The sequence below is a fragment of the Alligator mississippiensis genome, chromosome 5, assembly GCF_030867095.1.
Source record: "Alligator mississippiensis isolate rAllMis1 chromosome 5, rAllMis1, whole genome shotgun sequence".
NCBI lineage: Eukaryota > Metazoa > Chordata > Crocodylia > Alligatoridae > Alligator > Alligator mississippiensis.
This window is the reverse complement of record NC_081828.1, coordinates 69,649,335-69,676,883: the sequence shown is the minus strand read 5'-3', so window position 1 is coordinate 69,676,883 and position 27,549 is coordinate 69,649,335. Positions and strand designations below refer to the sequence as shown.

Here is a 27,549-nt window from a genome sequence, read left to right as displayed (position 1 = left end):
ATTACACTTAAGCTGTATTACATCTATGGAATGTTAAACAGTATTAAAGTTAGAATGTGATATGAACAGTCATATGTCAAGGATTAATATAGTTACTTTCCTGCACAGCTCTGACTTGCCACAATAGGGCTCGTGAATAGGGGTGTGGCTAGGAGCCAGGACACCTCCAGCTGTGGGGAGGGGGAAAGGTTTGGCGTTGAGAGTGGTGGTGTATCCTGGGATGTTGGAGGACTGGAAGTTGCCAATTTTTTAACTGTGGACTGAAGTTACCCTAACATGAGCTAGGTAGCACAGTCCAGAATTAACACACACCTGAATGTTGAGGTACTAAGAAGGGATTTAGTTAACAGGCTTTATCTTGTATGCCCTCGTATTTTAAGTGCCTTTTGTATGATTTTAGCGTAACATGTAGCCTCACCCTCAGGCTCTGGCAGCCATCTTTATCATGATAGAAATTAAGTCTTTTTAGAACTAGAGTCATGGAGGCTAAGTATAGGCATTCAAGAAGCCCATGGTGAAAGCGCCTTAACTGTCAAGCTTTACGCTATGTCCCACATTTAGTTTCAAGGAAACAGGATACACATTAGTGCTCGAGTCAAAGGAGCTCAGATCCAGGCTGCCAAAGACTCCCAAATAGAGCTGAACGGCCAAGCCACCCTTGATTGGCTGGCAGATACATCACAGTGGCCCACTTGGACCTGATGCAGCAGCAGCTCGTAATGGACATAAAGCCTTCAGTTAGCCATCCTGCTCACGTTCACCCAGTGTGTGTGATGAACATCTGTGTTCTGCGTGTGTGTGCGCACATGTCCCCAGATGCCTGTATTCCTCCCTCCCTTGATATTGGTGGTCCCAGCACTGCACTACAGCAGGCTGTCCAGATCCATAAAGCCCTGGCAGAGTACCTCCTTACCCACATGGACCAGAAGCCCTCCTCGGATTACTTGGACTGGAGGCCTTTTGAGAGCCCATGTCCTGGCACCGGGCCATGGGTCTCCAGCCCTGGACTTCTCTGGCCCTGCATCCCAGGCCCCACTGCCCACAACTACATCATTCCCCTTCCCCTCTCTCTTCCCACGGCCTATAAGGGGCATACACTGAGGTGCAAGTGAATGCAGAATGGGGAAGAGACGTGTCTTGTTGAAGCTGCTGAACTTTTACTGTGTTTATTAACTAAAAACTATCTATGCAAAGTCGCATGCTCTGGAAACTTCTTCTCAGTTAACATTGAGAGAGTGGGGGAAGATTGCACTGGCTTGTTATGATGTTTACGGTAGTAGAGGGGTGGGCAGCTACCAGGTCTCAAATTATCAAACATGAAATTTTGTAGAGGTGCACCAGTACATTGGTCCAATATCAGATCAGCACTGATATAAAGAAAATTGTCTGAATCAGAAATCAGCCTGATATGGCTGATAATGTGGCTGATAAATGGCCCATGCATGTGCACAGCTGCAGCTCAGCATGTCGGCGGTGAGGAGCACAGCCCGGCAGTTTGGAGAGCTGCATGCAGCTGGAGGGGAGGGTGGGGAGTAGGAAGGGAAGGGGTGTGGGGGGCAGATCAAGGTCCCCACGATGAGGGAAGGAGTGGGGCTGGGGCAGGAGAAGGGACAGGCCAGCCAGGATGAGGTGAGCGTGGGATGGAGCCGTGGGTCGTCAGGGGGGCGCAGGAAGGGAAGGGGAGAGACTCCCACCACTGAGCGCTGCTTGTCCAGGAGCTGCTCATCTGGAAGCTCCCACTGCTCATCCAGGATGGCATGAGGGGAGCATGTACCCCCGGATCTGTGCGGGACGGGTCAGGCTGGGCTGGGACTGGGGCTCCGTGGGGCTCTTCCTGGTAGGGGCTGGGCCAAGCTGCGCTCAGGGTGGGTGGCAGTGACCTTGAGAGGGGGGGGTTAGGGGGGCTACAGCAAATTTTGGAGTGGCTGCAGCCCCCCCATATCCCCTCCCAGCACTGCCACCACCCACCCCGAGCACAGCCCAGTCCATCCCCTGCTAGGAAGAGCCTGGTGCAGCCCTGGGCTCAGCCTACAGCGGCAGCTGCCCCACTCTGCCCCGCCCTGTGCAAATCCGGGGGCACGTGCCCACCTGGGGTGTGCGCAGTAGTGGGACCTGCACGTCCTGCCCGCAACCTCCATATGAGCTGCCCCATGCCCCACCCCGCCCCAGCTGGGCAGTGCCTTCCCTAGCCCTGGTCCCACTCCTTCCCTCACCCCAGGGGCCTTGATCTGCCCCCCCCCACCTCTTCCCTTCCCTTCCCCTTCCCCTTCCACCACAACAGACTTACCAGCTGGACACTGCTCTTCAAGCTGCTGGGCTGGTATCAGAAATCGGATTGGTATTGGCCAAAACGCCTCCTTCAAAATAGGCTATCAGTATCACCCCCAACATTGCTATCAGTGCACCCCTAAAATTTTGGGGTGGCAGGGGGAATGCCATGCATAAAACTGATGTCCCTTGGTTTAATTAAATGTTGCAGCTGCCAAACTTTTTGTATGCATAATAAGGAAAAACTGGAATGTTGCCCACTCTGGAACTTGGACTGAGCCAAGGAGGCTGCCTGTCCTTGTAGAGGCTGTGTCACTTCCCCAAAGTGGGACCTAGGCCCTCTGGGCTGGTGGACTGTCCCCTACTCCCTGTTCTCTTTGGGGCCCTGCAGCTATGATGGTGACCGTCAGTGGCTGGGGGTAGTTAGTTGGCCCTGGAAGGTGGACTGAGTCAATACTGGCCTGGTATCAGGTGCCAGGTAGCCTTGTCGTGTGTCCCCTCCCTCCCCCCCCCACCCCCCGGCTGCACCCAGAGCGGACCCTACCAGATGCCTTCCTGGCTTTTTGGACCAGTGGGGCAGTGGCTCCCATGTGCCATATCTCCTGTCCCAGGACATCCCTTCCCCAGAATCTCCCAATCAATGCATGGTGTGGAGTGTTCTCCTTCGGGTGCCATCCAGGCGCCCCCCCCTTCCCTAGGCCCCTGTTGAACTGTTGGGCATGTCATCCCAAGGAGGAGTCCCTAGAGTGGGGCTCTCCATGGCAGGAGAGTAACAGTCCCATGGGAGGTAGTGCTGATGCCACTCAGGGGTGTTGTTGCTAGATCCCAAGCAGCCTTTGACTCTGTGCAGAAACTCCTTATCCTGGCACTGTGACCCTCTCAGCTCTGTAGCATATGCAGCATCCTCCAGAGAGCAGCTGTAGACCTCGTTATTAGACCTTTACAGTGCATTCCTAGGCCTGGTAGTGCCCAAATATGGAGGCTGCAGACAAGGGAGACATTGAGGGAAACAGATTGATAAGCCCCCAACAGCAGTAGAGTGTTGTAACCTGGTTCCTCTGCTTTGATCCAGGCCAGTGGTATGGGGGTTGGGAAGTGGTGTTTGCAAGGCACGAGGTCAATGTGGAGCATCAGTCTTCTATGTGGACAATCATCAAGTCAAGAGCACACTAAATATTAGAGTAGGCAACATCATCTTCCCCTATGAGCATACCCCAAGCTACCAAGGAGTCACAGTTCCCTCACCTATAAATATCGCATTCAACAGTAGGTCAGCAGTAAAGTCTCTGCATGGGTAGCTACCTTAAGATATTTAGCCAGCACAACATGGTGTGCCAACTTCAAAGTGCTCTCAAAACCACCTCATTTGAAATGATATACACCCCAACAGATTACAGTGCTCCTATATGATCCAGAAGTTGTCACATTAAAAAGCTCAACACTGTACTTAGTGCACAGAGACTCATAACACGGTGCACAACTTGCAGACACACAGGTGTATTCCCTGCACTCTAGGGCATTAGACCAAGTGACATAAGAAGACAAACCCTAACTGGTACCCTGCTGCTAGGTTTCTGGGCAAGTGGAGCCCATCAGGCTGGTACTGTGGCCTTGTGTGTTGCAATAAATTTAGAGGAGGAGTGAAGCAAATGGAAATGAAATGATCATTCAAAGTAATCTGGTCTGATATCTATTCCTTCAACATTTTATACCAACGCCAAATGAGTCCCCCATTGGGCGTGACCTTTATAAAAGAAGCATGGGTCAAGCTAAACAGACTGAGATCTCGATACAGATGCTTCAAAACAGCACTGTACAAAATGAACATCTTGGACAGAACCCTGTGTAAAAGTGGTGTCCAGCAAACAGCACATCATTTAATCAAAAGCTGCAATCTTTGCAAATTCCCAGATGGGGTAGACAGAATCAGCACATGTTGAACAATAGTATCAGTGACTCATAGCTGGCTGGGGGGAACAGGGGCTTCACTGATTCTGTCATTGACAGCCTAGGGACAGGGCTGGCCCAGCACATGGGCAGACCACATGAGCTCTGGACAAGACTGGAGCACCGCCCGGGATGAGGGGAGGATGGGGCGGGGCAGGGTGAATGGGGTGCCGCAATGCTCCATGAAAAGTCTCTGGAATGCAACCTACCATGAGTCACAATGGGATGTCGTCCATGTTCATTGTGGTGCTCTAACCTATGGTGCTGAAGTCAGATACCACATTTATCCAGGGTTATTTTAGGGTGGGAACTGCCATTTTTACAGCACTTTATATGCCCTGACTGTCTGTTCAGTTATGGCTGTAGAGTGCTTTTTGCACGCCTGCTGTGCCATAAGTGTAACTCCTATACATGCCTAAAGTACTGAAAATGGCTGCAAGATCAGGAGACTTGTCTACACTAAGCTCCTAGGATTGGTAACATCCTGTGTTTTTGGTAAACATTTTCTAAGTTGTATATGATGCTTCCGAGGCATTAGCAGAATGTGGGAATAATGTTTAAATCTTATCCACACTGCAAAAAGGAATTTAGTGAACAACAGCCTCAAGGGACATCCCTGCCAAGGTTAAGAGTTGCAGCGTGGAAGGGCCCAATAAAAAGTTTTGCGGAAAACTGTTTCTAGCACACACGGGGGTCCAATGAAGAACTGACTGATGCCCTACCAAATGAAGCATGCACACAAAGGTCATGCAAGTTGGTTTTAAGTCGATTTCTTAAGCTTTGGCAATGACTTGGGAAGATCCAAAAAAGTGTCTAAGTGAGGAACATATGGCTAGTCTTTAAAAATGTAACAAAGAGTCTCTCTCTCTCTTTTTGTCAACATGAATGATCTCCTCATGTGACCTCCAGTCTGCTGGTTGGCACTTACATGCAAGTGAATCAGCATGCGATTAGCAATTACCTTAGTGATATTTACAGCATTTTAATGTCAGTTGTCTGTATGTAAATAGAATCTGTGAGAAACTCAGCATGCCCAGCTTTCTTTCTCCCACTAAAGCTAAGCTCTTCCTCGAACACACCAGAATGCTTCCTACACCTTATATAACTGCCAAAAATATCATTTATTTTAAATTGCTTTATGACAAATTAATGAGTCTGTCAAAGATGAGTGGTCAGAAAAACAAATTTGTCCTCCTACACAATTAGAGTGGAGTTTATAATGTCGGACAGCAATATCAATCTCTGGCTATTCAAAATTAAATCTGCACATTGGAGGAAAATGTATTCTTGTTTATGCTACAAACAGGACATTTAGGCAGTAAACATTCTTACAGGTTGGCCTGCAACGATGAAAATCAGCTGAGCTATAAAAACATCAGGATGCAAGTTTCTAAATGTAGACAAATGTTATGGGGAGTTGGTATTCACTTACATAAGATCAGCTTTAACAAGACAGTTGTTGCAATGACCATCAAAGAAAAAGCCTAGAAAATGGTGCTTTGTCATCAGATTGAACCAGAAGATGAAACCACTCCCTTTAGGCACACAGCCGTTACCTCACCCTTTTTCTTCTAATTGTTAATGGAAAGATCAGTGGTTTATTTTTGGGTTGTGAAACCAGATTATCTATAAAGACGGAGCAAAAAATTAGATCATACTCATAACCGCTCATTTTAAACATATGCAGTAGTCAGTGGTTACATTTTGCCTTTAACACCTTCTGTACTCTAGAACGGCATACAGTGAGCTGTGTAGCGATGACTGGTACCTACATACTTACAGTTACTTAGCTATATTCCAAAAGCTCCTCTGCTTATTGTAAAGTATCTTTGCCCCCCAAAACATGTGGGAACAACGTGTTGTATGGTCCTTATCACTGTTTAACCTACAGGTGGCTGTATTTCTGGGGTGCAGGGTTTTTATGCAGCACATTAGGTTTCTTTGGGCTGAAAAACCTCTGTATATGTGATCTGGAGCTTGTATTGTAAACAGGCTGTGAAAACTGTTTGCAGTTTCTATTACAGATATTCAATTCTGTCAATGGTGGCTATGAAAGAAACATTTTCACCTACTCTTTTCCCCTGAGAAGGCCTTCTACTCAGGACTGCATTTCATAGGATCAGCCTAGCATATGATTACGAGTGTGGCAGTATCAGGCCTAATTCTGCAGTCTTCTGGATGTGAAACTCCAATTATCAAAACCTAATAGTATATTTAATTATCTTTAACATTAACACTAAGCTCTTTGCATTCAAACCAGGCCAAACAATCCTTAAAATGCATATACACTGACCACATCAAAGTTTGATATTAATGTCCTTTCCCTGTGTACTTGTGAGGGTAAAATATAATCTTTTTGATTATTTCATGCTTGGAGCAATCACTGATTTTTTTGGGGGGTGGGAGGGAAGCAGAACTTTCAGATCAGGTGTTTAGATTTGAAAGGTAACTACCTCTGTAGGGGATGCACTGGGTAGTCCCATGCTTCTGGGCTTTCGGTACTTGCAGGGAGGAAATCTTCTTCCCTCTCCCCCCTCCCTCTACACACACAATGTATGCTTTGATGTTTTTTATAGTTTTGTTTTATTTGTTCTTTGAGTTGGTTTCCACCAGTTTTCCTCAGAAGCACTAGGCAACTAGAGGTGGGAGTTTTGTTTCAGGTATCTGGGTCTTCCTGCCAACCTTTAAGAATCCTAATTGGAAGCTCTTCTTCCCAGAGTCAAACCAATCACTAGATGTGGGATCATGAAGACATTTTTCCCCTAGTAAGATTGGTGACAGCTCTGAGGAATTTTCCTCTGAAGCATGGGACATGGCCCTCTTCGGCTATCTGGAGCACAAAATCTCTCAAGCCACAAAGGCGAGGCATTTGCAGTACTTTTGTTTCCCCTGCTTTTTTAATGTGGCAAATTGTAGGGAGCCGTTTTGTCCATGAAGGGCTAGAGAAGAAAATTTTTAGGATTCTTTGGATAAATGACTGTCTGCAAAAGCAGGGATTGGGACTCAGTGGTCCAAAAGAACTAGTGTTACCTTGCTTGGGCTTTATGAGCTCAGTAGCACAGCACCTCTAGCATAATGACCTGACGTTATGGAAAAGGTCACTCTTGGCCAGCTGGGGGTCATCAATGCCTCTAGCTTGCTAAATTGACTTTAAGGCATAGGCCTCTTTGAGGCTGTTAGGTCAGAAGCTTTGAGACAAGGTTTGTTTGTTTTTTTATATTACTAGCTCAGTACCTTTAGCTTGTTGGTCTGATGTCAAAGGACTTGGCTTTGTGAGGTCTCCAGCTTAGTTACTTTGACCAGTTGAATAGATGAATAAAAGTTTTTTTTAATTCCATATATATGTATATGATAGTTTTAAAGAAGTGAAAGGAGGCATATGCGCTCTTCATAACTTTCTTGGCCTCACGTAAAAATGCAGACTACTGTGAACCCTCTATCTCACACCTCTATCTTGCTCAAATGATGCTTAAGTGCAGGCCTGTGGAGCTGATTGGCACAATAAACCAGAATATGCTGGTTTGATGTAAAAGAATAGGTCTCTGTGAGTTGTATTTGGCCATCGAGTCCATCTTCTTTTGTTTTCTAGTATATTTTCTCATCTACTTTTGAAACGTCTCAAATTCAGTGCTTCTGCCATTTCCCTTTGAGACTCTTCAACAACTGACTATATCTTGCTGTCAGAATGCTTTTTCCTAAGCCACCAAATGTTACCTTTTATATTTTCACTTCCCTCTGCGCAACCCTAAATATTTCCTTCCCCTCAATGTTTGCACCCTTATAATCACACTTTGTCACCTCTAAATCAAGGTGCTTCTTGTTTATTTCTTTCATTCTTCTCTCATATATCTTTCCATTCAGCACTCTAGGCATGTCTTGCCCTTCTCTGAATTCTCTCCAGTTTGTCAATGCATACATTGTAATGAGGCACCCAGAACAAACTAGACTGCTCCAAGTGTAGTATCCCTAGAGAAATATAGAAAATGAATATTATTCCTCTGCTTCAGAATGTGATGTTTCACTTTGTACAGCACAACATTTCTTTGGCCTTTTTACAGTACAGAGCACTGTGATTTCATGTCTAATTTTCTGTCCAGTATTACCCTCTTGGTCCCTCTCAATATTACTGCTACTTTCTGGGTGCATCTGTACATTGCCCTACAGCAACAGCAATGCGCTACATCGCCGTACAGTGTGCCACAGAGACATAGTGATCACATGCATCTACACATGATTGCCACCTACGTTGCCATAGTAGTGCACTCCCCAGGTATAGGACGCTTGTGATGACGGATGTCTCGGGTCTAGTATCACCCGTCGTTTAGGTAGCCCCTCCCTCGTCCCGCTTGCCACGACTTTGCTGTTATGTATGATTATGAGAGAGTTTCAGTGGAGTTCTCTACCAGAGGGGTTCCCCGACACGGGTGTACTCACAGTTGTCGCCTCTGGTGTTCACTGGGGCTCCGCCACCCCTACACCCCGTCCACTCGCCAGCCGATCACATGCTGGTGGGATGGTAGCCTGCGGTCCTCTGCCGGCTTGCTTGTCGTTGGTTTCCCCACAATGTAGGGACCGGGGCCTAACTGTATCACCTGGCCAGCCCGTCCTCTAATCTCGCTGGCTCTTCTGCTAGCTCTTGATGTCCTTCTTCTCTCCCCTTCCTAGAAATAATATTCTGCCTGGGCTGGGAGCCTCCCTGGGCTGATATCCTGTACCCAGCGGCCACTAGGGACTTCTTCGCCTGTCCCTGTCTCTGCTTCCCTTAGGGGCCGTGCTAATCCACGCAGGGTGCCTTGTCATTCCCCCTGCTTCCCTCCTCCAGAGAGGGACACTGGCCCTTCCCCGCTCCCTACCTGTGATAGGACAGGGAGCTTCTGGTTACCTGCCTCTGTCAGAGGCTTCCAACCTTGTTCTGTCTTCGATGTGGGTACGACACAGCCTAGCTGGTGCCTCTCCCAGGGGGGAGCCGCAGCACGCCAGACATGCTGCCTGCCTTCTCTCTCTCTCCCTCGCTCCCCCCTCCCCGCGGGTGCTGCCGGGGCTTTTAAACTCTCCTGCGGCAGCCGTGCCACAATTGGCTCAGCTGTCTCCCTCACTGGGAACAGCTGCTTAAATAACTGGAGTAATGCCGGCTCGCGCTGCTGTAATTGCGGCTGCAGTTGCTGCCACAGTCTCAGCTCCAACGCCACTGTCTCTCCCGGAGGTAAGTAATCCCGTCTGGGGTTCTGTCTCGGGGTTGCGTCTGCCCCACAACCCCTCCTTGTCTCCCCCTGTGCCCGTGATGGTGGCACGCCGCCGTCACAACGCTGCTACAGCAACGTTGTGGCAAAATTTAACTGTGCACCAGGCGCATGGTGCAGTAACCAAAAGGAAGTACTAAAGCATGACACCAAAGCAACGTTCCCATATGGCGATGTGTAGACGCGCCCTCTGCTACCAAAATATTTCATCCTTCTTATACTGGTATAAGTCAGGAGTACTTCCCTGACATTGGAGTGAAAGCATAAAACAAGCACAAGTAAAAAGAAAATCAGGCTCTATGTTTCAGGTTATCTGGATCACATATTATTTCCTACATGTGTTTGTGCTTCTTTTGGACCACTGTGTATGATTTCAATCATATTCAAAGTTTCTCTTAATTTAGTATGCTGTTCATATTTCATCGAAATGCAGTTTATTCTCACTTCTATATCATTAATGATAGTGTTCCATGGGATCAGATCTAACAGTTGTATGATCCTTGCAGTATCCCTACAGTAGTCATCCATGAAAGGTGATTTGGATGCACAATACCTACTCCTTTGCCTTTACCTTTTGCTTCCAATACAGTTTTCAAGTACTGTTCTAGACACATCAAAGTGCACAACAAAGTCTTTTAAATATAAATATGCTCTGTCTACTGCAGTGGTTCTCATTCATTTTCAAAGTACCCCTCATTTGACTCAAGGCAGCCCTCAGAAAAGGTGAACTCTCAGCTTCCCCTCATTTTTTGACTACAAGAAAATACTAGTAGCAATTCTGTTGTGAAGAACTCAAAAAGACCATAACTGGTTAACATATTTTGGACAATCTGGATTCCAATTTGAAATCTCTGGTTTTATCTTGTGAATCACATGCAGAAGATTCACACCTAACAGTGCTAATGTTGCACAGCACCCTTAAAATGATCTTGCAATACCTTGGTTGAGAACCATGGGTCTACAGTATCCCCTTCATAAATTATGGTGTGGTTTTGTCAGGAAAAATAATTGGGGGTTTTTTCTGTGAAAAAATTGCCCCTTATAAATACGCTGCTGCTTAATGCTTATGATACATTTATCCTTAGATCAGGGGTGTCAAACTCACCTTGTTCTCCTGGCCAGACCAGGACCGCATGGCTCCTTGCAGGTCAGTCAGATCCATCCCAGGTCACAAAAAACCTGTGGCAGCAATGACAGCAGCTGCTCCTACCCAGAGCAGTGGCTCCAGCCCCACTGTATGGGGGCTAATGGCCAGTGAGGTGGGGCCATGGCAGAGTGGATGGGCAAAGTGGCCAGAGGGCAACTGGAGCTGTATCAGCTCTCGTTTGCTGTCCTGCTGCTGATCACTACGTCCACTGGGGCTCAAAGGTCCTGGATTCTGTGACAGGCCACTCCCCCCAGCTGCACTGGTAATTGGTGGGCCAAATTGAATGGCTCCAGCCTGTGGGCCATATGTTTAACAGCCCTGCTCTAGATGAGCAGGGATGTTTAGCTTCATAGTTTCCTTTATTTCTTCCTCTTAGTAGTTTTTTCTAGCCATCCCTTTTCCTCACCAGGTATTAAGTGTCTCTGATAACACTAGTAGTTATGTTTTAACTAAGGAGCTTTAAGTAGTCCCTTATGAAGCCACATTGGCCACCTGTCCTTTATATTCTTCTCTGGACAAATAGCACATAATCATGTCTAAATTAATACGGTGGTTAGGATTCCACAGAATTAGTGAGCCTTTTTATTTAATTAACACTGTTGGGTAACTATAGGACCTCATGTCTATTTCTACTCTCCTCCTCCTCTACCATATAGTCATCATCCCCCACACGTGTATTTCAAATAAACAACCACGCAGTTCTTGGAACAGTTTTGATTTTCAGTCATGCTCAGATTTGTTCCTGCCTCTAGAATCCAATTAGAATGTTGCCATCTCTCTTCCTAGTCTTTTAATCATTTTGTGCTTATTTAGGAATCTTTTTTCCAATTACTTATATAGTGCTACATTCTGGGTGCTCGGGGGTTTCAAATTCATATACAAGTCTCAGCTGGCAATCTGCATATGTTCATTAACTTGGATAGTACTGTGGTGATTTCCACCAGGAAAATCAGGATTGGGCACATGTATTTATTACAGGTAGGTCAGGTTACACCACCTATTATGATCATTGCCTGATACTTTAGATTATAAGATCCTGTTTTAAGTTGCTTAGGATTTTATCAACTTAAAAAGTTTAGGCAGAATTTTTAAATCCTGATCCTCAGGCTGAATGTTTCACTGTGTTTCAAATAAAAAGGTTCATTATTCCTAAGAATGAGATCCAAGAAAGAATGTGTTTTGTCCACACTTTTAAAAATTCTTCATGTTTATAGTGGATGTGTCACACAAGACACTACTGCGCAGTGGTTACTGGACATTTATTTAGTACTTGTATAAGCAAGCACTAAATAAATGCAGGGTAACCAGAGTTACTGCACAATAGTGCCAGTGAACACCTTTTTAGTGACACTACTGTGCAGTAGCCTAATAATACTGTGCAGTAGTGTATTAACACCGTTTATTCTGTGATGCATTGCTGCGCAGTATTAGTCACTGCACAGTTATTGTCTCATGTAGACATGCCCACTGTAGATCATCTTTATGCCAGTGTGAAAAAGGACATCAGAGACTGGGTAAAATCAGAGGGTCAAGGAAGCAGAAACTAGGACTGGACCAGAGCAGAGGGCAGGAGCATGTATGAATGTGGGAGTTAATAGGAACAGGGGTAGAGCAGCGTGAGACATGAGAAATAGGAACTGGAAAGCATGTCATAAATAAGGAAGGGGACCACAGGAGGAGAGAGGAAGGCTTTATAATTAGAAATGTTAAAAATGGTGTTCTGGATAACTGTGCATACTCTCAGCTCCTTTGTATCTAGGCAAGTAACTTAAACCAAAATATTCACAACTCACCAGTAATCATGTGTCCATCATTTGCTGGATGCCAGTACAAGACAACTGGGGCCAGATTTGCAGAAGTGCCACACACAGAACTGTAATTCAAGTGAACTAGTCATGGATTTGGACTTGTTTTGGCTGATTTGGCTTGGAACATGAAACATTTCTTTAAAAATAAAAAAAAAGGAATTGGAGTCTGGCAGGGGAAATACCATGACCAAAGTAATGCAATTCAAATGGCACTATGTAGTGGAGGGTGCACCCTTGTCTGTTTGCAGGCAGGACTCCCTACGAGAGCCTCATAGTTAGCTTCCCACTGTCCAGCTTCCAGTGGGAGGATCTTGGCTACACACCAACTTTATGGAAATGGGAGATTCCTTCCCAGCTTCCTCCTGCGGCCATATGGCTGAGAGCAAGCAAAACCTGGAGCCATCTGAACCCCAAGCCCCAGGTTTGGGCCTGCATGTAGGATGCCGGCCAAAGATTTGGAAGTATCTGAAGTCCCAGGCTGAAAAGATTGGGGTGGAGGATACCTGCCAGTAGTAGGGCCACATATCGTTCTTGAACGATTCAAAGGATTTGGAACTGATCTGGCTAATTTGACCTGGGACACAAAAAAATGTCCTTAAAAAGAAAAAGAATTTGACTCAAGTTTTAAATACAAAACATGCAATAAAAAAAGTGAAGGTTTCTAAAGAATCATGTCCTAGGTGTCTCACATTGATGTCAGGAGACCACCATGACATGGGCAGTCAGGGCTTAGCACCAAATCAGTGATTCTCAACCAGGAATGCCATAAGATCCTTTTAAGGGGTTGCTGCACAATATTAGCACTGTTAAGTATGCAAACACCTACACAGTTCATTGGGTAAATCTGATATCTTTTATTAGACCAACTAAAATAGTTGGAAAAATTCTTCCGAAGAATTTTTGCCATAAGCCAAGTCTTCTCTACCTCGGATACCAGAGGTATCCGAGGTAGAGAAGTGTCTGTCCTGTTAAGTAACCTGCTGAGCACTGAAAGAGCTGGTGCTTATAGTCAGGACCTACTTAAATCATGGTAGAAGTGCACTGCACAAAGGCCCCTTTAATCTTGCTCTTTTTGCCTTGTCCCTTCCCCCCACCACTAAATGCTGGAGAGGCCCTGTCAGCCCCGCCCTTCACCATTTGCTGCTGATCAGCTGGGAGGCAAAAACCGCAGCAAATTTAACACTGCCATTTGTGCCTCCCAGCTGATCATAGCAGGGCTGGCAGGGCCCCTGTGCCAATCAGTGGTGGAGGGGTGTGTGACAAAAAGAACAAGATTAAAGGAGGTGCTGTGAAGTGCACTTCCACCGCGCTTTTGGTAGCTCCCTACTTATAAGCAGATAGCTATACCTATTGCAGATAACTAGGTCCAGCCGGAAGTGATTAGCCCACTGGCTTCAGGCCCACTCAGGTAGTCAGGAGCTACCTGGCCACTCAGCTGTGCTGACTCCAGACAGGTGTGTGTCTACAATTAGTGGCAGACAAGGTTCCTTGGGTGAATTTGATATATTTTATTAGACCAACCCAAATAGTTGGAGAATAGTTATTAGGCAAGCTTTCGAGTTCAAAAACCCTTCGTCAGGCTAAGGAAGTTTCAGCAGTTGGTGTATGCTCTTCCTGGATGGAATGAAAAGTAAAGAAGCCAGGGGCTGGGCTAGGGAGTCAGTTGCCAGGCAGATTATAATGTATCAAAAATCCAATGTCTATGTTTAGTCCCTGATCTCTAGTATCCAGGAGGTTGATGAAATGGAGCTCATAGGCTCGTCTCTGGGATGTGTTGTGTAAATTTCCCTTGAGGATCAGGACTGAGAGATTGGAGAGAGAATGGCCCTCCTGTGAGAAATGTGCCCCCACCGGTAATTGGGTATTTCTGTCTTTGATAGATTTCCGGCGTGCATTCATTCTGGCGCGCAGTTGTTGTTTGGTCTCTCCTACGTATTTTCCATTAGGGCATTTGGTGCATTGGATGAGATATATTACATTTCTGGAGGTGCAGCTGTAAGATCTTGGGATGCTGATGGCTCTGTTGTGGGGTGTAGTAATAGTGGGGGTGGTGGAGATGTGGGGGCAGGTTTTGCATTTCTTGTCATGGCACGGTCTGGATCCTTTTGGTGTGTTCTGGGGTTGAGGAAGTTTGCTTCTGGTGATGAGGTTGGCGAGGTTCGGTGCTTGTCTGAAGGGTAGGATGGGTGGCTCTGGGAAGATTTTTTGAAGAATAGGGTCTCTTTCTAGTACGGGTTGCAATTTTTTGAGGATTTTCTGTACAGGTTCAAGGGAGGGGTGATATGTCATAACCAGTGGTGTGCGATTTGTGGGGGGTTTTCTTCTGTACTGCAGCAGTTCTTCACGTGGTATCCAGGTGGCTCTTTCAAACGTGCAATCTCTCTCTCTGGAGGAGTGTCCTTGCTGGGTGAAAGCCTTTTTAAGATTGGTGAGGTGGCAATCCTGGGTGTTCTCTTCAGTACAGATGCGGTGGTATCTGAGGGCTTGGCTGTATATCACAGCTTTTTTGGTGTGTTTCGGGTGATTGCTGGTTCTGTGCAGATATGTATGTTGGTCTGTGGGTTTCTTGTATACTGTGGTCTGTATTTTACCCTTCTGGATACTGATCTTTGTGTCTAAAAAGGGGATGTTGGTGCTGGAGTATTCTAAAGAAAGTTGGATGGAGGGATGGTGATTGTTGAATTTCTGATGGAACTCAGTCAGAGATTGTAGGTTTTCAGTCCAAATGATGAAGATGTCATCGATGTATCTTAAGTATAGCAAGGGTTTAATGGTGCAGTTCTTGAGGAAGTCTTCTTCCAGGTGGCTCATAAAAAGGTTGGCATACTGTGGGGCCATTTTAGTGCCCATAGCTGTTCCCATCATCTGGAGGAAGTGTTGATTATTAAAAGTGAAATTGTTGTGTGTGAGGATGAAGTGTATAAGGTCAGTAATATCTTTGGGCCTGTATTCTGAGTTGTAATCTTGTTCCTGTAGATATGTAAGGCAGGCTTGCATGCCATCCTGGTGTGGGATGTTGATATATAGGCTGGTAATGTCCATGGTGGCTAGGAGTGTGTTGCTGGGAAGGTGGTCTATGTTTTTACATTTCTGTAGCGAGTCTGTAGTGTCTTGTACAAAACTTGCTCTTTGGGTGACAAGCGGTACAATTAGTGCGCACTTTTTCCAATATTGCAAAATCTCTATGCCTTAGGGCCATGTTGCACAAGACACTTAACATGTGTTATTTGTACTTACAACTCGAGTGTCCATGTATACAAACAGGATAACACTTTGTTAAGTATGCTCATATCATACCATACTGTAGCAAAATTAAGCCTTTTCCAGCTAGGAGCATCTCCAGATCATATTAAATAACACATGTTGAGCTAACGTTGGACTGCTTCACAGAGATAATATGAACAATTGCAGCACAAGGACCACATGGGAGTCTCCAACTGGCTCTGATACCACTCCAGGGCTGAGACCAAAAATCAGCTGATTTTTGCTCCCAACCCTGGGACTGCTCTAGAGTCTCCATTTGGATCTGGTGTGGTCCTGGAGCTGAGACTGAAAATCAGCTGACTGTCAGTCTCAGCCCAGGGACTATACCAGAGCTGCTTTAATGCTGCCCCTGCTGCTTGTCCCTACTGGTGTTCTGGGACCAGAGCTGGTTTGATTATTGTTCCCAGCCCTGGGACTGCACAGGAGTCTTATCAAGCTCCAGTCCCGGGCACTAGTGGGATTCAGCAGCAGGGACACCACCCTCTCTTAGGCTCCATTGCCCATGCCTCCCTCCATCCATTGCCAGCAGTAGAGACCCAGCTTGGGAGATCATAGTAAGTATTATTATGTGACTGCTCAAAATCTGTTCTAGCTTGTGTTAATAATATGAAGATAAAAAGGCCACCTTTTCTCATCAGGGTATTGGGAAGATAAATTCATTAATGTTTGTGAAGCATTCAGATGATGCCATGGCATGAACACCGTAGTATCACCCATCAGACATGAATAGAATGTTTTGAATCCAAAGTGATGTCTGTTAAACAATGTCCCCCTCTCTCCCACAGTGCAAATAACTGTGTATTAACTGAAGGAGGTCAGGGTCCTGTGGAAATACAAAAACTTAAGGCATGTAGCCAATTTGGAGCTTACACTTTGACTTTTTTGACACATCATCAGTATGCACAGAAGGACTGCTCAGGATTCTAAAATACAATTAGTCTTCCCTTAGCAGCCCACTCCATATACAACCTAGAAATTAATAAACATACCTGCATACCTTTTGCCTGCCTCTGTATCCACCTCATTCCAAAGAGTTCTTTTGGTCTGGATAGAGTGTTGAAGCTTCTTTTCAGAATCATGGAGGCTTTATTTTTTTCCCAATAAAGTCAATTTGCTGACTTTGACTTTTACTGATTCCGCTCTTAATTAAAAAACCCTTTTACAGAAGCAGCATTGACTCTTCTTCTCTTTTCTAAAAGCTTCAAGTGATTTTTAAAACCTTCCCCAGTATGTCCTCTTGCTTTGTCACCTGTCCCTCCTTTTGGGGCATTTTCCTCTTCACTTGCTTCAGGCCCTTTTCAAACTTATTCTTCCAGTTAATATCGTTTTATGTTGTTTCTGCCTGGCTATGTGGACCCCAGACTGTCACAGACAACATTAACACTGATATTTCCTAACTTTTCAGGGCTTGACTTCACAACATCTTAAAGATTCTTTAAACATGGGTATTTTGGATGTGGTATGTTTGCAAAGTGCATCCTCCAAGAAAAGTGCTAATAGTGTATGAAGAAAGACCCCCGAGTCAAATTAGCGCCACAAGTGATTCACTGCAGGCAATATATAGATGCAGGGCAGAGCTCATAATTAAACACTGCTCAGCAGAACTCCTTCTTCTTCCTCCTCCTCTTCTTTCTTCTTTCCCCTACATGTTAAAAAAAAAAAGATTTTACAAATTTTAATTTAAAAAAGGTGTTGATTGTATTTCCAGCTAGAGTGAGCATTGTTTAAATAACAGCAATTCACACCGTCTCATTTCTAACCATGGGTAGAATGCATACAGCATGTACTAGATTGCAAATACAGTATGAATTTTCTCCAGCAGCCACTTAGGCAATTGCAACTTTGTTTTACCCTGGGGAGATTTGTGTGCCTAGCCACTTGCTTCAGGTTATATTCCCTTTAAATGGAAGTGAGGTTGGCAGTGCTGTTAATATGCACTTGTAAATATTTTGGTCATTCCATGTGTGGCTTTGCTCTAATTATTGGTCATTGTATGGAACAAGTGACAAATGGCCCAATGAAAACCTTTTAGATCACAGGATATATAATTAGGAAAAGAAACAACCAGAGTCATAATAACTAGCTCTTTTCCAGCACCAATCAAAGGGAGATTTTACCCATTTCTGACATGTAGTAGAAAAAAATAACAATGCTTCAAAATCTATGAAACCAGATTGCCATGCTGAAATGTCCTAGATTCCTTTAAAAAAATCTCTACTTTCAGTGTATTATATTGTGATTTATTAATGATTTTGTTAAGAATTCTGATTAATTTATTTCCAGTTTTGAAAAAGAAACATGTTGGTAGAATTGTTTTTCAGTTTCATATGTTAGAATTCTCTCAAAATAATTGTCATTTCTAAGCAAAAGCCAGTGCTTTGCATAATGAAACATACTAACTCGCTTCTTCAAAAAGTTAGTTTTGCATTTTCCATTCATATTTTTAGTTCATTATATATTTTTGTGGAGATTGTATACCACTTGGTACCTACTATTTATCACCTTATCTATTATCCACATGGAGAAAAAAACAGGACCTTAGCAAAGTTTTCCAAATGTATGCAGTGCTGTTTTGTGTAAGCATTTTTTTTCAGAGTAATTGGGCTTATTTTCTAGAGACCTCCTAAGGTTAGTGTATCACCCACTGAAATTGTGTTTGAAAACCTCAGCACAGATTTCACACTAGATATCTGGAAAAAAAAATCCCACCTCCCTGGGATCTGACCTCATTGGATTTGAGCATCCAGTTTTATTGGATAGCTATAAGTTAAAATATTTCATCAGTTTACATCTTTATAACTCTTCCCCATTAGTAAAAGATGGTATTATGGACTACATTTTTAATAATGAACCTGTCTTTAAAAAAGCAGAGACCTGATTCTGATATGACTTTAGGTCAGATCTTGCAAAAAGTGAAATATATGTCTAACTTTATTATAAGTACAGTCAGCTCTCTGTAGGGTTATTAAGTCTCATGCAATAGAAATTAGAAACGAAGCAGTTGATTTCAGTGATGCTTTACCAGTGAAAAAATGATATGTGTATGAAAAGAATCAGCCCATTGGTGTCCAGGTGAAGTTACTGTTTTTAGATGGCTGCTGAGCAGCAAGATAACACAATAAAGGTGTTTATGCATGTAACCAATTTGAGCTAGATTGATTTCTTTCAAGACATGTTAAAACGATAAGACTGTCACCACAAACTTAGGAAAAAATATATTGGTTGCCATAAAGAGTATTTTACTAGGACCTTAGTAGTCTGAAATCAAATGTCAGCTTGAAATAACACCTTGCCTTCTCTTTGATAGGTGCAAGTGTAACCTTCATGCCACTAGCTGTAAAGAAGAAAACAAAAAATTGTTTTGTGAATGTGAGCATAACACTACAGGCCCGGACTGTGGGAAATGCAAGAAGAATTATCAGGGCCAACCTTGGAGCCCTGGCTCATATCTGCCTATACCTAAAGGCACAGCCAATATCTGTGAGTAGTTTTAGGCTCCATATTTCATTATAGCTATAATTCTGTTTCTCAGTGGGCATGGGGAAAATAGTACTAGCTAAATTTTGTCACCTATATATTACCCAGTTTGTGAAGCAAATGTCATGTCTATAATTTGATGGAGAGGTAATTATGGTGGTTAATTGCAAGTGTGTGTTAAACTCTGCTCTCATGTACATATAAGAAACTCCCCATGAGACTGTGTGTTTGCATCCTAGGTCAAAATTTGGCCACCTATAATTAAATAAAGTGCTAAATTTCTTTCTCCTTAACACACTGCAAGTCTTTGTTGCATGTCCTTCATGTCCTCCACTAATATTCATATCAATGAAATATCCATTATAGACATGTCAGAGGTTAAGAGATCCTCATTGAAAACTGGAAAAAATTCTTCCCCAAACATATAAAATATAACAAAACTGCAAATGTTCTTGTATTCTGTTTTTTCTAAATAGAAAAGATATTTTTCATAAAGAATATTCATCAAGTAATTGGATGTGAACATAGAAACAATAAGATTCATAACCCATAGCCATATTAAATATGGAGGCCACAATAAAACACCCTTAACCCATTGGGAACCATTCCCTAAATTACCAAAGAGGGATGTTTCACTGCAGATTCCAACTGATCAGTAATGACTGTGGACTCTTTAGAACTGAGTACAGAGAGCAGTGCAATGCTCCTATCACACATACTTGGGCCAACACCTACACAGATTCACAGAAGTTTAGGGCTGGAAGGAACGCGAGATCATTAGTTCCAGTCACCCTGCTCTGGGCAGGAAAGAGTGCTGCGGTTAAATAACCCCAGCAAAGTGTGCATCCAGTCTCCTTTTGAAGATCTCCAGGGTAGGTGCCTGCACCCTCCCCCCCCACCCCCGGGAATATATTCCAGAGTCTGGTCACACAAACTGTAAATAAGTTTTTCCTTATCTCCAGTCTTAAACCTTCTTCTAGGGAGTTTATGACCACTGTTCCTGGTTTTCTCCTGGGGCGCTTTGGTGAATAGTTTTTCACCTAGTCCCTGATGCTCTCCCCTGCTATATTTGTAAGCTGCCACCATATCCCCTGGAAGTCTTCTCTTTTCTAGGCTAGACAGCTCCATGTCTGTCAGTCTTTCCTTGTATGGCTTGCTCTTCAGGCCTCTAATCATATGAGTGGCTTTTCTCTGGATTCTCTCAAGCTTCTCCACATACTTCTTGAAGTGTGGTGTCCAGAATTGGACTCAGTACTCCAGCTGCAGCCTCACCATGAGTAGAGTGGGAGAATAACTTCCTTAGTTTTGCTTGAGCTGCGTCAGTTGATGCATGCCAGTGTATTGTTTGCTCGCTGACTGTAGCATCACACTGGTGGTTCATATTCATTTTATGGTCACTTATAACCCCCAGGTCCCTTTCAGACATGGTGCTAGCTAGCATAACACCACCGAGCCTGTAAGTTTGTTATGGATTTTTCCTCCCCAGATGGAGCGTTTTACATTTCTCAGTGCTGAACTGCATCTGGTTCTGGTCCACCCATCTGACTAACCTAATTAGATCACCCTGGATTGTCAGCCTACCCTGATATGTGTCTGCACTTCCCCAAAGCTTAGTGTCATCGGCAAACTTCACCAGTGTGCTTTTCACCCCCACGTCCAGTTCATACACCCGGGACCTTGGCTGAAAGGCTGGAACTACCCGTGTGTTCCTCCACCCCTACACAGCTATTAAGATGAGTTTGGGAGAGCTATATGCTGTGTAAGACATGGAAGCATATGTTCAGTGTTGCCTATGCTCACTTAGGCTCCTGCATTAAAGGAACCTTTAACTCACTAATTGCACTGGAATCAGTGAACCAAAGTTGCAGCCATGTAATTTAGCCCCTTAGAAGCAAAATTAATGAAATGCCAGATGAAATTAAAAAACTCTAAACTACAGTTTGCCATTTTGCTACATGGGAGAGATCACTCCCAAACCCCAAGCAAAACTTGGTAATCAGCCTGGCATCTGACATGGTAAAAGGTCCAAGAGCTCTGATGGTGGTTAAAGGTGAGGGCTGGAACAGAGTCCAACTGACTGCACCAACATCATTAGCCAACAAAAGTCACCCTGCATATTGGCAAATAAGAACCAATCTGCTACCTCCTTGTGACCCAGCTGTCCAATGGCAGCGGGAATGGAAAACAAAAGCTTCGTTACTTTGATCCCAGTGCCAGTGCACAGGGAGTGACAAGGGAGGAGGGAGAAACAACGAGAAGAAACATGGAAAGCAAATGGAATGCTTTCTCACTGCTCCTGCTTGGTTCTCACCCTTGATCTAGAGGAAATACCCCCACTGCCTCTGGACCAACAGACACAAGACACAAAGTGATAAAGACATTTTAGGTTAAAGAGATTAGAATATACAAGTTCAAACCCAGGCTTTGTGAATTTTTAAGGACGATGTACTGTTGGATTTTATGGATGATAACGGAGGAGTCTTAAGATGTTAATGCAGATCCTTTACCAGTGATGTGTCACTTATAACCATAGAATCTTGTTGATTTCTGTGATGTAGTAAGAATGTTAAAGAAGGCAGAACATGGCCTGTTGTGTCTGTATGCTTCAAGCTAACTCTTAGCTCAAAACTGATATAAGTGCTAGTGAAAAACATCTATTCACCAATACAATACACCTTTAGAACATGCATACTCCCGCTGTCTGATTGATGCCCCTGAGAGCCGTGCATGCTGACTGTGGATGGGATATGGCCCTAAGGATGCAAAACTGAGAAGAGGGGCATGAAAGCAAGAAGGACAGGCACCTATTCTCCCATTCAGCAGGCATGAAAGATATAACAACTCATATTCTTCTCAATTTGAATAACACACCTAAATCCCTATGAGGAAAAGAAATGAGCACAATGAGACTAAGTCATCAAACCTTTTCAATGGAACTTATTAGCTGCTCTAAAAAAAAGTCTGGAGTTTGTCCTAATTAAAAGCGAAAAGCTGGTTTTAGAATATTAGAATATAACCATTCACTGAAAAGTTATTTAGAAAAAAACAGGGTTATATACTGCAGTTGAATGAAAATTTTAAAATCCTGCAGCAGTGTGCAATGCTTAGAATGTTATCTAACACTTCAAAGCAGCAGCTGTGAGGAATCAGAACTCAAAAATGAATATCACAGGAAGCAGGACCTTATCAAGTTAAATGTGAGAGTAATAGACTAAGTAACAAACCGTGAAGTGTGGGGGCATGAAATTATGATAAAATTCCTACGAGGCAGAAAAAATGAACCTTCAAAAAGAGGAGGAAAAACACTTTGTAAGAGTATTCACTTTTTCCCCTGTTATAAAAAAAATGACAGTCTAGCTCATAGAATTAATACTTTAAAGCTGTGTTCAGCAAAAAAAATTCAGATTCACAGTTTTTGGTCAGAGTTTCTACAAGTTTCATTCAGCTCCCCAGCTCTAACCAAAGGTCACTGTTCTTGAGCTTGGAAAATAAGATGCATCAGAATATGAAAACCTGGCGCTCTCTGCACCTATGTCACGTAAAATATGCCATTTTACATCAATTCAGCATATGCCAATGAAACCATATTCTGTGAAAATATATGGTTCCATGAGGATAAAAATGCAATGTAAAATCACTTTTGGATCACTTTTACTGGAAACTTATTTTAAAAAAGAAGAGTCAAATGGCCCCATTACAATATATTCATCAGAAACGGTTTTGGTTTTGTTTTGTTTCCATTGTAATATGCCTTAATTCAGCCTTTTTTATCTTGTATTTATTATATGCTATCATACAAAAGACAAAATCTGTATGGAACATCAAAACTTTTCCTTAATTTAAAAAAAATCAAAATGTTTTTCAAAATTTTCCTACAGAGATTTTTCAAAGTACTTGTTTTTCACTCAGATTGAAAAGGAAGCCAAATCTCAACATCTCTAAATCTTTTACTAAGCAGGACTTCTGTCTTCTCCATTATCCTTCTGCTGACTGCTCCTAACTAATCACAATTTAGGAGACATTTTCAGACTTGAAACTTAATAGATTAGTTTATACTACACATGACCTAAGTTTTGGAATAAATGATAGTCTACGCCAGGGGTGCTCAACCCTTGGTCAATGGGCCAGATCTGACCTACCACCCTGTTATTATCATACAGGGTGTGGACTCCCCAGCAGTCCAGTCATTTGGCAGCAGGGGAGTAGTGGCAGTATTAATTGCTGTTCCCACACTCCCAAATTTCTGGAACCCTCGGGAGTCCCATGTGCCCCTCTGCATGAGATTACTCCAGTGAGCTGCTGGATCTGGGGCATGGGATCATGATGGTGCTTGGGGTTGGCAAGCATGCAGCTGTATTTGGTTTGGCATGCAGCCAGATCTAGGCACACAGGGTTAGGCCAGCATGCCGGATCACACCCATGGGCCAACCCCACATGCTGATCCTGTGCAGGATTAGGCCCATTGACCAACCTCGTGTCACTCACGTGGCCTACGGGGCTGGAGGGTTAGGTACCATTGTTCCAGGCTTTCACTGTTCTCAATCACAGAGTTTTTTTTCCTGACTGAATAATATTCTTCTTCCCACCCCAACTTTGTTTGCTCCTTGTGAAAGAGCATGGAATACTCTGCATACTAGAATGACTGATAACTCTATTTAACTGTATATTTAACTACTGCTTTGGGTGCATCATATTGACTCTTTTGTGATTAACTTTGTCTACTGTTGCTAGCAAATGCAATAGGCTTTTTTTTGCTTTTTTTTTTAGCGTGTTTTGACAATCCAAGTAATTTTACTAGATTTTCCAAGTACCTGCTACAGGACAGTTTCTCTTTAGCAGCCACATCTGTACAGCAGACTTCAGTCTTTCTCCTGCTTTTAAGTTTTCTTGCACTTAACTGGTTACAACTTTATTCTGTTGAATAGCAGTGTTAAAGATGACACCAGGCTCCTCTCCGTCAAAACTTATTCTTACTCCCTCAGTTGCATGCAGAGCCAATAATCTGTGTCAAAAATGCTAGGCACTTAGAATTTCTCATCTTCCAAAAACTTCCAGCCCTTCTCCCAATTCATAATCTGATACAAAACAAGGAACTGAAACAAGTTTCTTTCACTGGCAACAGGAGCCAAACTAGTGAGAAAATTCCTTGTGCAGTGGGGTTCCCACTGACAATACAGCCTGGATTTAATACTGACTTAATCTTCTGCTGCAAGGGAAAAGATTATGAAGCATCACAGTGGCACAGCTGTCACAGAGAGGGGATCTGGCAGAAGATATGGCACTTGAAGTATTATGCTGATTCCCCATCCAAACTCATCTGTGTTTGTACTTGTGTCCATGAAAATGTGATGATACAGAGACATCTTGAAGGACTGATGTGAGTGAAGGTGGCCAAAAGTTTATATGATATCAGGCTTTCTAGGCAGGATTTTAAATCTTGATTGTGCATGACTATAATTAACAAGAGATCTTATTCCTGTTCTTTGTCAAAGCTCAGTTACCTTCAACGAGACAGTTTCATGGTAGAGACTATAACTTGAAAAATTGCTTGAGGTCTGTGGTGACTCAAATGACTGGAAGTAGCTTACTAAATGGAGCTTAGTTCCAGCAGTGATGATCTGACTTTTATAGTATGATGCTAATACAAAGGACAGGACAGTTCTGCTTCAGTGTTGTTCCAGGATCCCTCTGATGAATTCTTAGTAAAGAGGGTTAAGTGAACCAGTGAAGCAGCAATGCTTCCTGTTGTCTTCCCTATATATGTCTTATTAAATTTGGCTAGCTAAGACTTGAAGCAGGTGGTGTGTCACAAAAAAGATATTGGAAAGAAGCTATATGACACTCCAAGATTTGGTGGAAAAAAATGAAAATTGTGGCACACTTGAGCTGGGACATTCAAGGAGTAAGATATGTCAGGATTATCTGCAACTGGTAAACTGTCTCCTTTCCCCCTGTGTGTCAACTTTAGGGTGATAAAAGGTTCCAGATTCACACTGGAAAAAACCAATGTACTATAAGTAACAATTGCTATAGTTAAAAAGTGTGATTTGCAAAATTATTCTCGTGCACTGTGCCCTCTTCAACAACCCTTTACAGTTGTTTTTGTTGGTTATAATGACATCTACTGGTGGGAGACAGACTGCTTCTACTCCCTGATTGGCTTCAAACGAACTTATATCCACAGGGCAAAATGAAATGCAGCAATGAAACAACTTTGCTAAAGAAATTGAACAACAAAGTAAGGAAGGAAGTGGTTCACACAAATAATGGAGTCCTAACAATTTTTTTTCTTTTTGTAGTTCTCCATATTTCAAAATGTGTTACCCAATCAAAACGTCAATGAAATACTTTCTCTTTTGTTCAAATGGAAAAGGGAGGTGAGCAGAGATGGAGAATATCTGACAAATCACATCTAACTATTCTCTGTCAGGCATTAAAAAGAAATGTCAATCTTTCTAAAAGCAACCAAATGCAATATCTGCAGGAGTTCTAGGACTCATTCATAGGAATATAAGGCCATGTTTCCTAAGAACCTTGTCTTTCACAGCATGTAAACCTCTGGTTGAATTCAAGTTTGGAAACACATGAAAAATTTATCCCTGTGATCATAACAATCATTCCCTTTCAAGGATTAAAGGAGGCCAGGCTCTTACAGCACCTCAGGATTTTCAATCACTGTGAAATTTGTAGCTTCTAAAATTGATGCTGAGGTTATGATGCTACAATCATACCTCAAGAGAGGATTTACAAAGAGGAAAAAAATTCAATGCCAGGTCACGCTGTCATGCTGCAGCATAGCTCATCAGATATAGAATTTGACTGTGTCAAACTGACTCCTTCCTACAGAATCTAGATCTGAATTTAGTTCACGTTTAGGAATTAAAACATTCAGTGCGGAAGGTTCCAGTTAAAGTAAAGCATCCTTTAAGATAAAAGCTCTGATATATAGTTATGATCAGCAATTAATATTGACCCATCTTTAGAGTACATCATTTGTTGACTGATAATCATGTGACACTAAAAACTTAGTATGAGTGACAGTCTGCAACAGAATTCTAACACTCATTTTCTTTGTTATCTGATTTCAAGAAAAAATAAAGAGTTTTTTGTATCGTAAAAAGTATTGTTAACAGATAAACAGCTCATTTATTAATAATGGTAAATAAAGAATTCCAAGTTAGATGTATCAAAACCTTTAACAGGAAAACTCCAGATGTTTTTGTTTCTCCAAAATTGTGTATCTGTGTACATACGTGAATCTGCATACAGCCTAAGTGTCCTACCTTGTAGGAATTCTGGGTTTACAGTTACCTCTTCAGAGATGAATGACAGTGAAAGCAAACAGACATACAGGCCTTGCAAAAGTTTCTACACATAATTACTTTTCACTTCAAAGACTGCAAAAGATGTACAGACCCAGATTTTAAAAAAGATAAAATCATGCAGGAAATTCCATGCCTACACATTCTCATCATCACTCCAGGACATCCTCAGGACTGTCCATAAACCTTCTCATGTAGTAGGGCTGTGCAAAGTTTCGGTCCCCGATTTGATTCAGTGGAGATTTGGCCCGATTCGGTGGCTGAATCTCCGAATCCAACTCAAATCAGGAGACCCTTTAATCTCTCTGAATTGAATCGGAACCCCCTAAATCGATTCAGAGAGATTTGGAAAGATTTGGAGATTCAGATATAGACACAGCTTTAAACGTTTCTTCCACATACCTCTAGGTAGCACGAGCTCATGACTGATGCGATGTTGGGGTGGATGGAGTGTCCCACAGGAGTTCAGAGGGCTCCCAACACGCTTGGCAGCAGACCTGGAAGTGGACCAGAAGCGCTTCCGGTCCACTTCCAGGTCCACCAGGGAGCCCTTCCGTGTCCCCCCGGCTCAGTGACTGCTGCCTCCTGGGTCTGGGAGGGCACCCAGGGCCCCCCCATGGCCAGTCACTGAGCCAGGAGGGTGCAGGGGGGTCCCTCCATGTGCTCCCCAGTGGACCCGGAAGTGGACCGAAAGTACTTCCAATCCACTTCTGGGTTCACCCCTGAGCATGTGGGCACTCCAGTGGGATGCTCTGTCTGCCCGAGCATCACTGCATTCATGAGCCACACCCTGTACCTCAGTGTTTAAAGTTTTAAAACTTTTAAAACTGTTCTCTGTGGCTGAATCACTGATTCTCCAAATCAGCATCTATTCTTCTGATATGGATTCATTGGAATCGAATCAAGGACAGTGATCTGAATCAACAGAATCACTGTGGCCAGTTCCACCTCTGACAGGAGCAGGGTCATTCTGGCCAACAACTAAAAGACTGACAACCACTGGCCTAGGGGGCCTCTTCCAATCCTTTGCTCTGAGGAAATTCCATTTCTCCAAAATCTACTTTTCTGCAGAGAAA

General features: G+C 43.4%; 1 protein-coding gene across 5 annotated transcripts in view; it reads left to right on the top strand.

The window, feature by feature from the left end:
- The window catches only part of NTNG1 (netrin G1), a 290,497-nt gene that overhangs the window by 188,251 nt on the left and 74,697 nt on the right, over positions 1 to 27,549 (top strand). For all 5 annotated transcript variants that reach the window (XM_019479362.2, XM_014602090.3, XM_014602089.3 and 2 more), the window contains exon 4: positions 18,982 to 19,154. In XM_019479362.2, the coding sequence (XP_019334907.1) occupies positions 18,982 to 19,154 (173 nt within the window). The remainder of the gene's footprint in view (positions 1 to 18,981; positions 19,155 to 27,549) is intronic.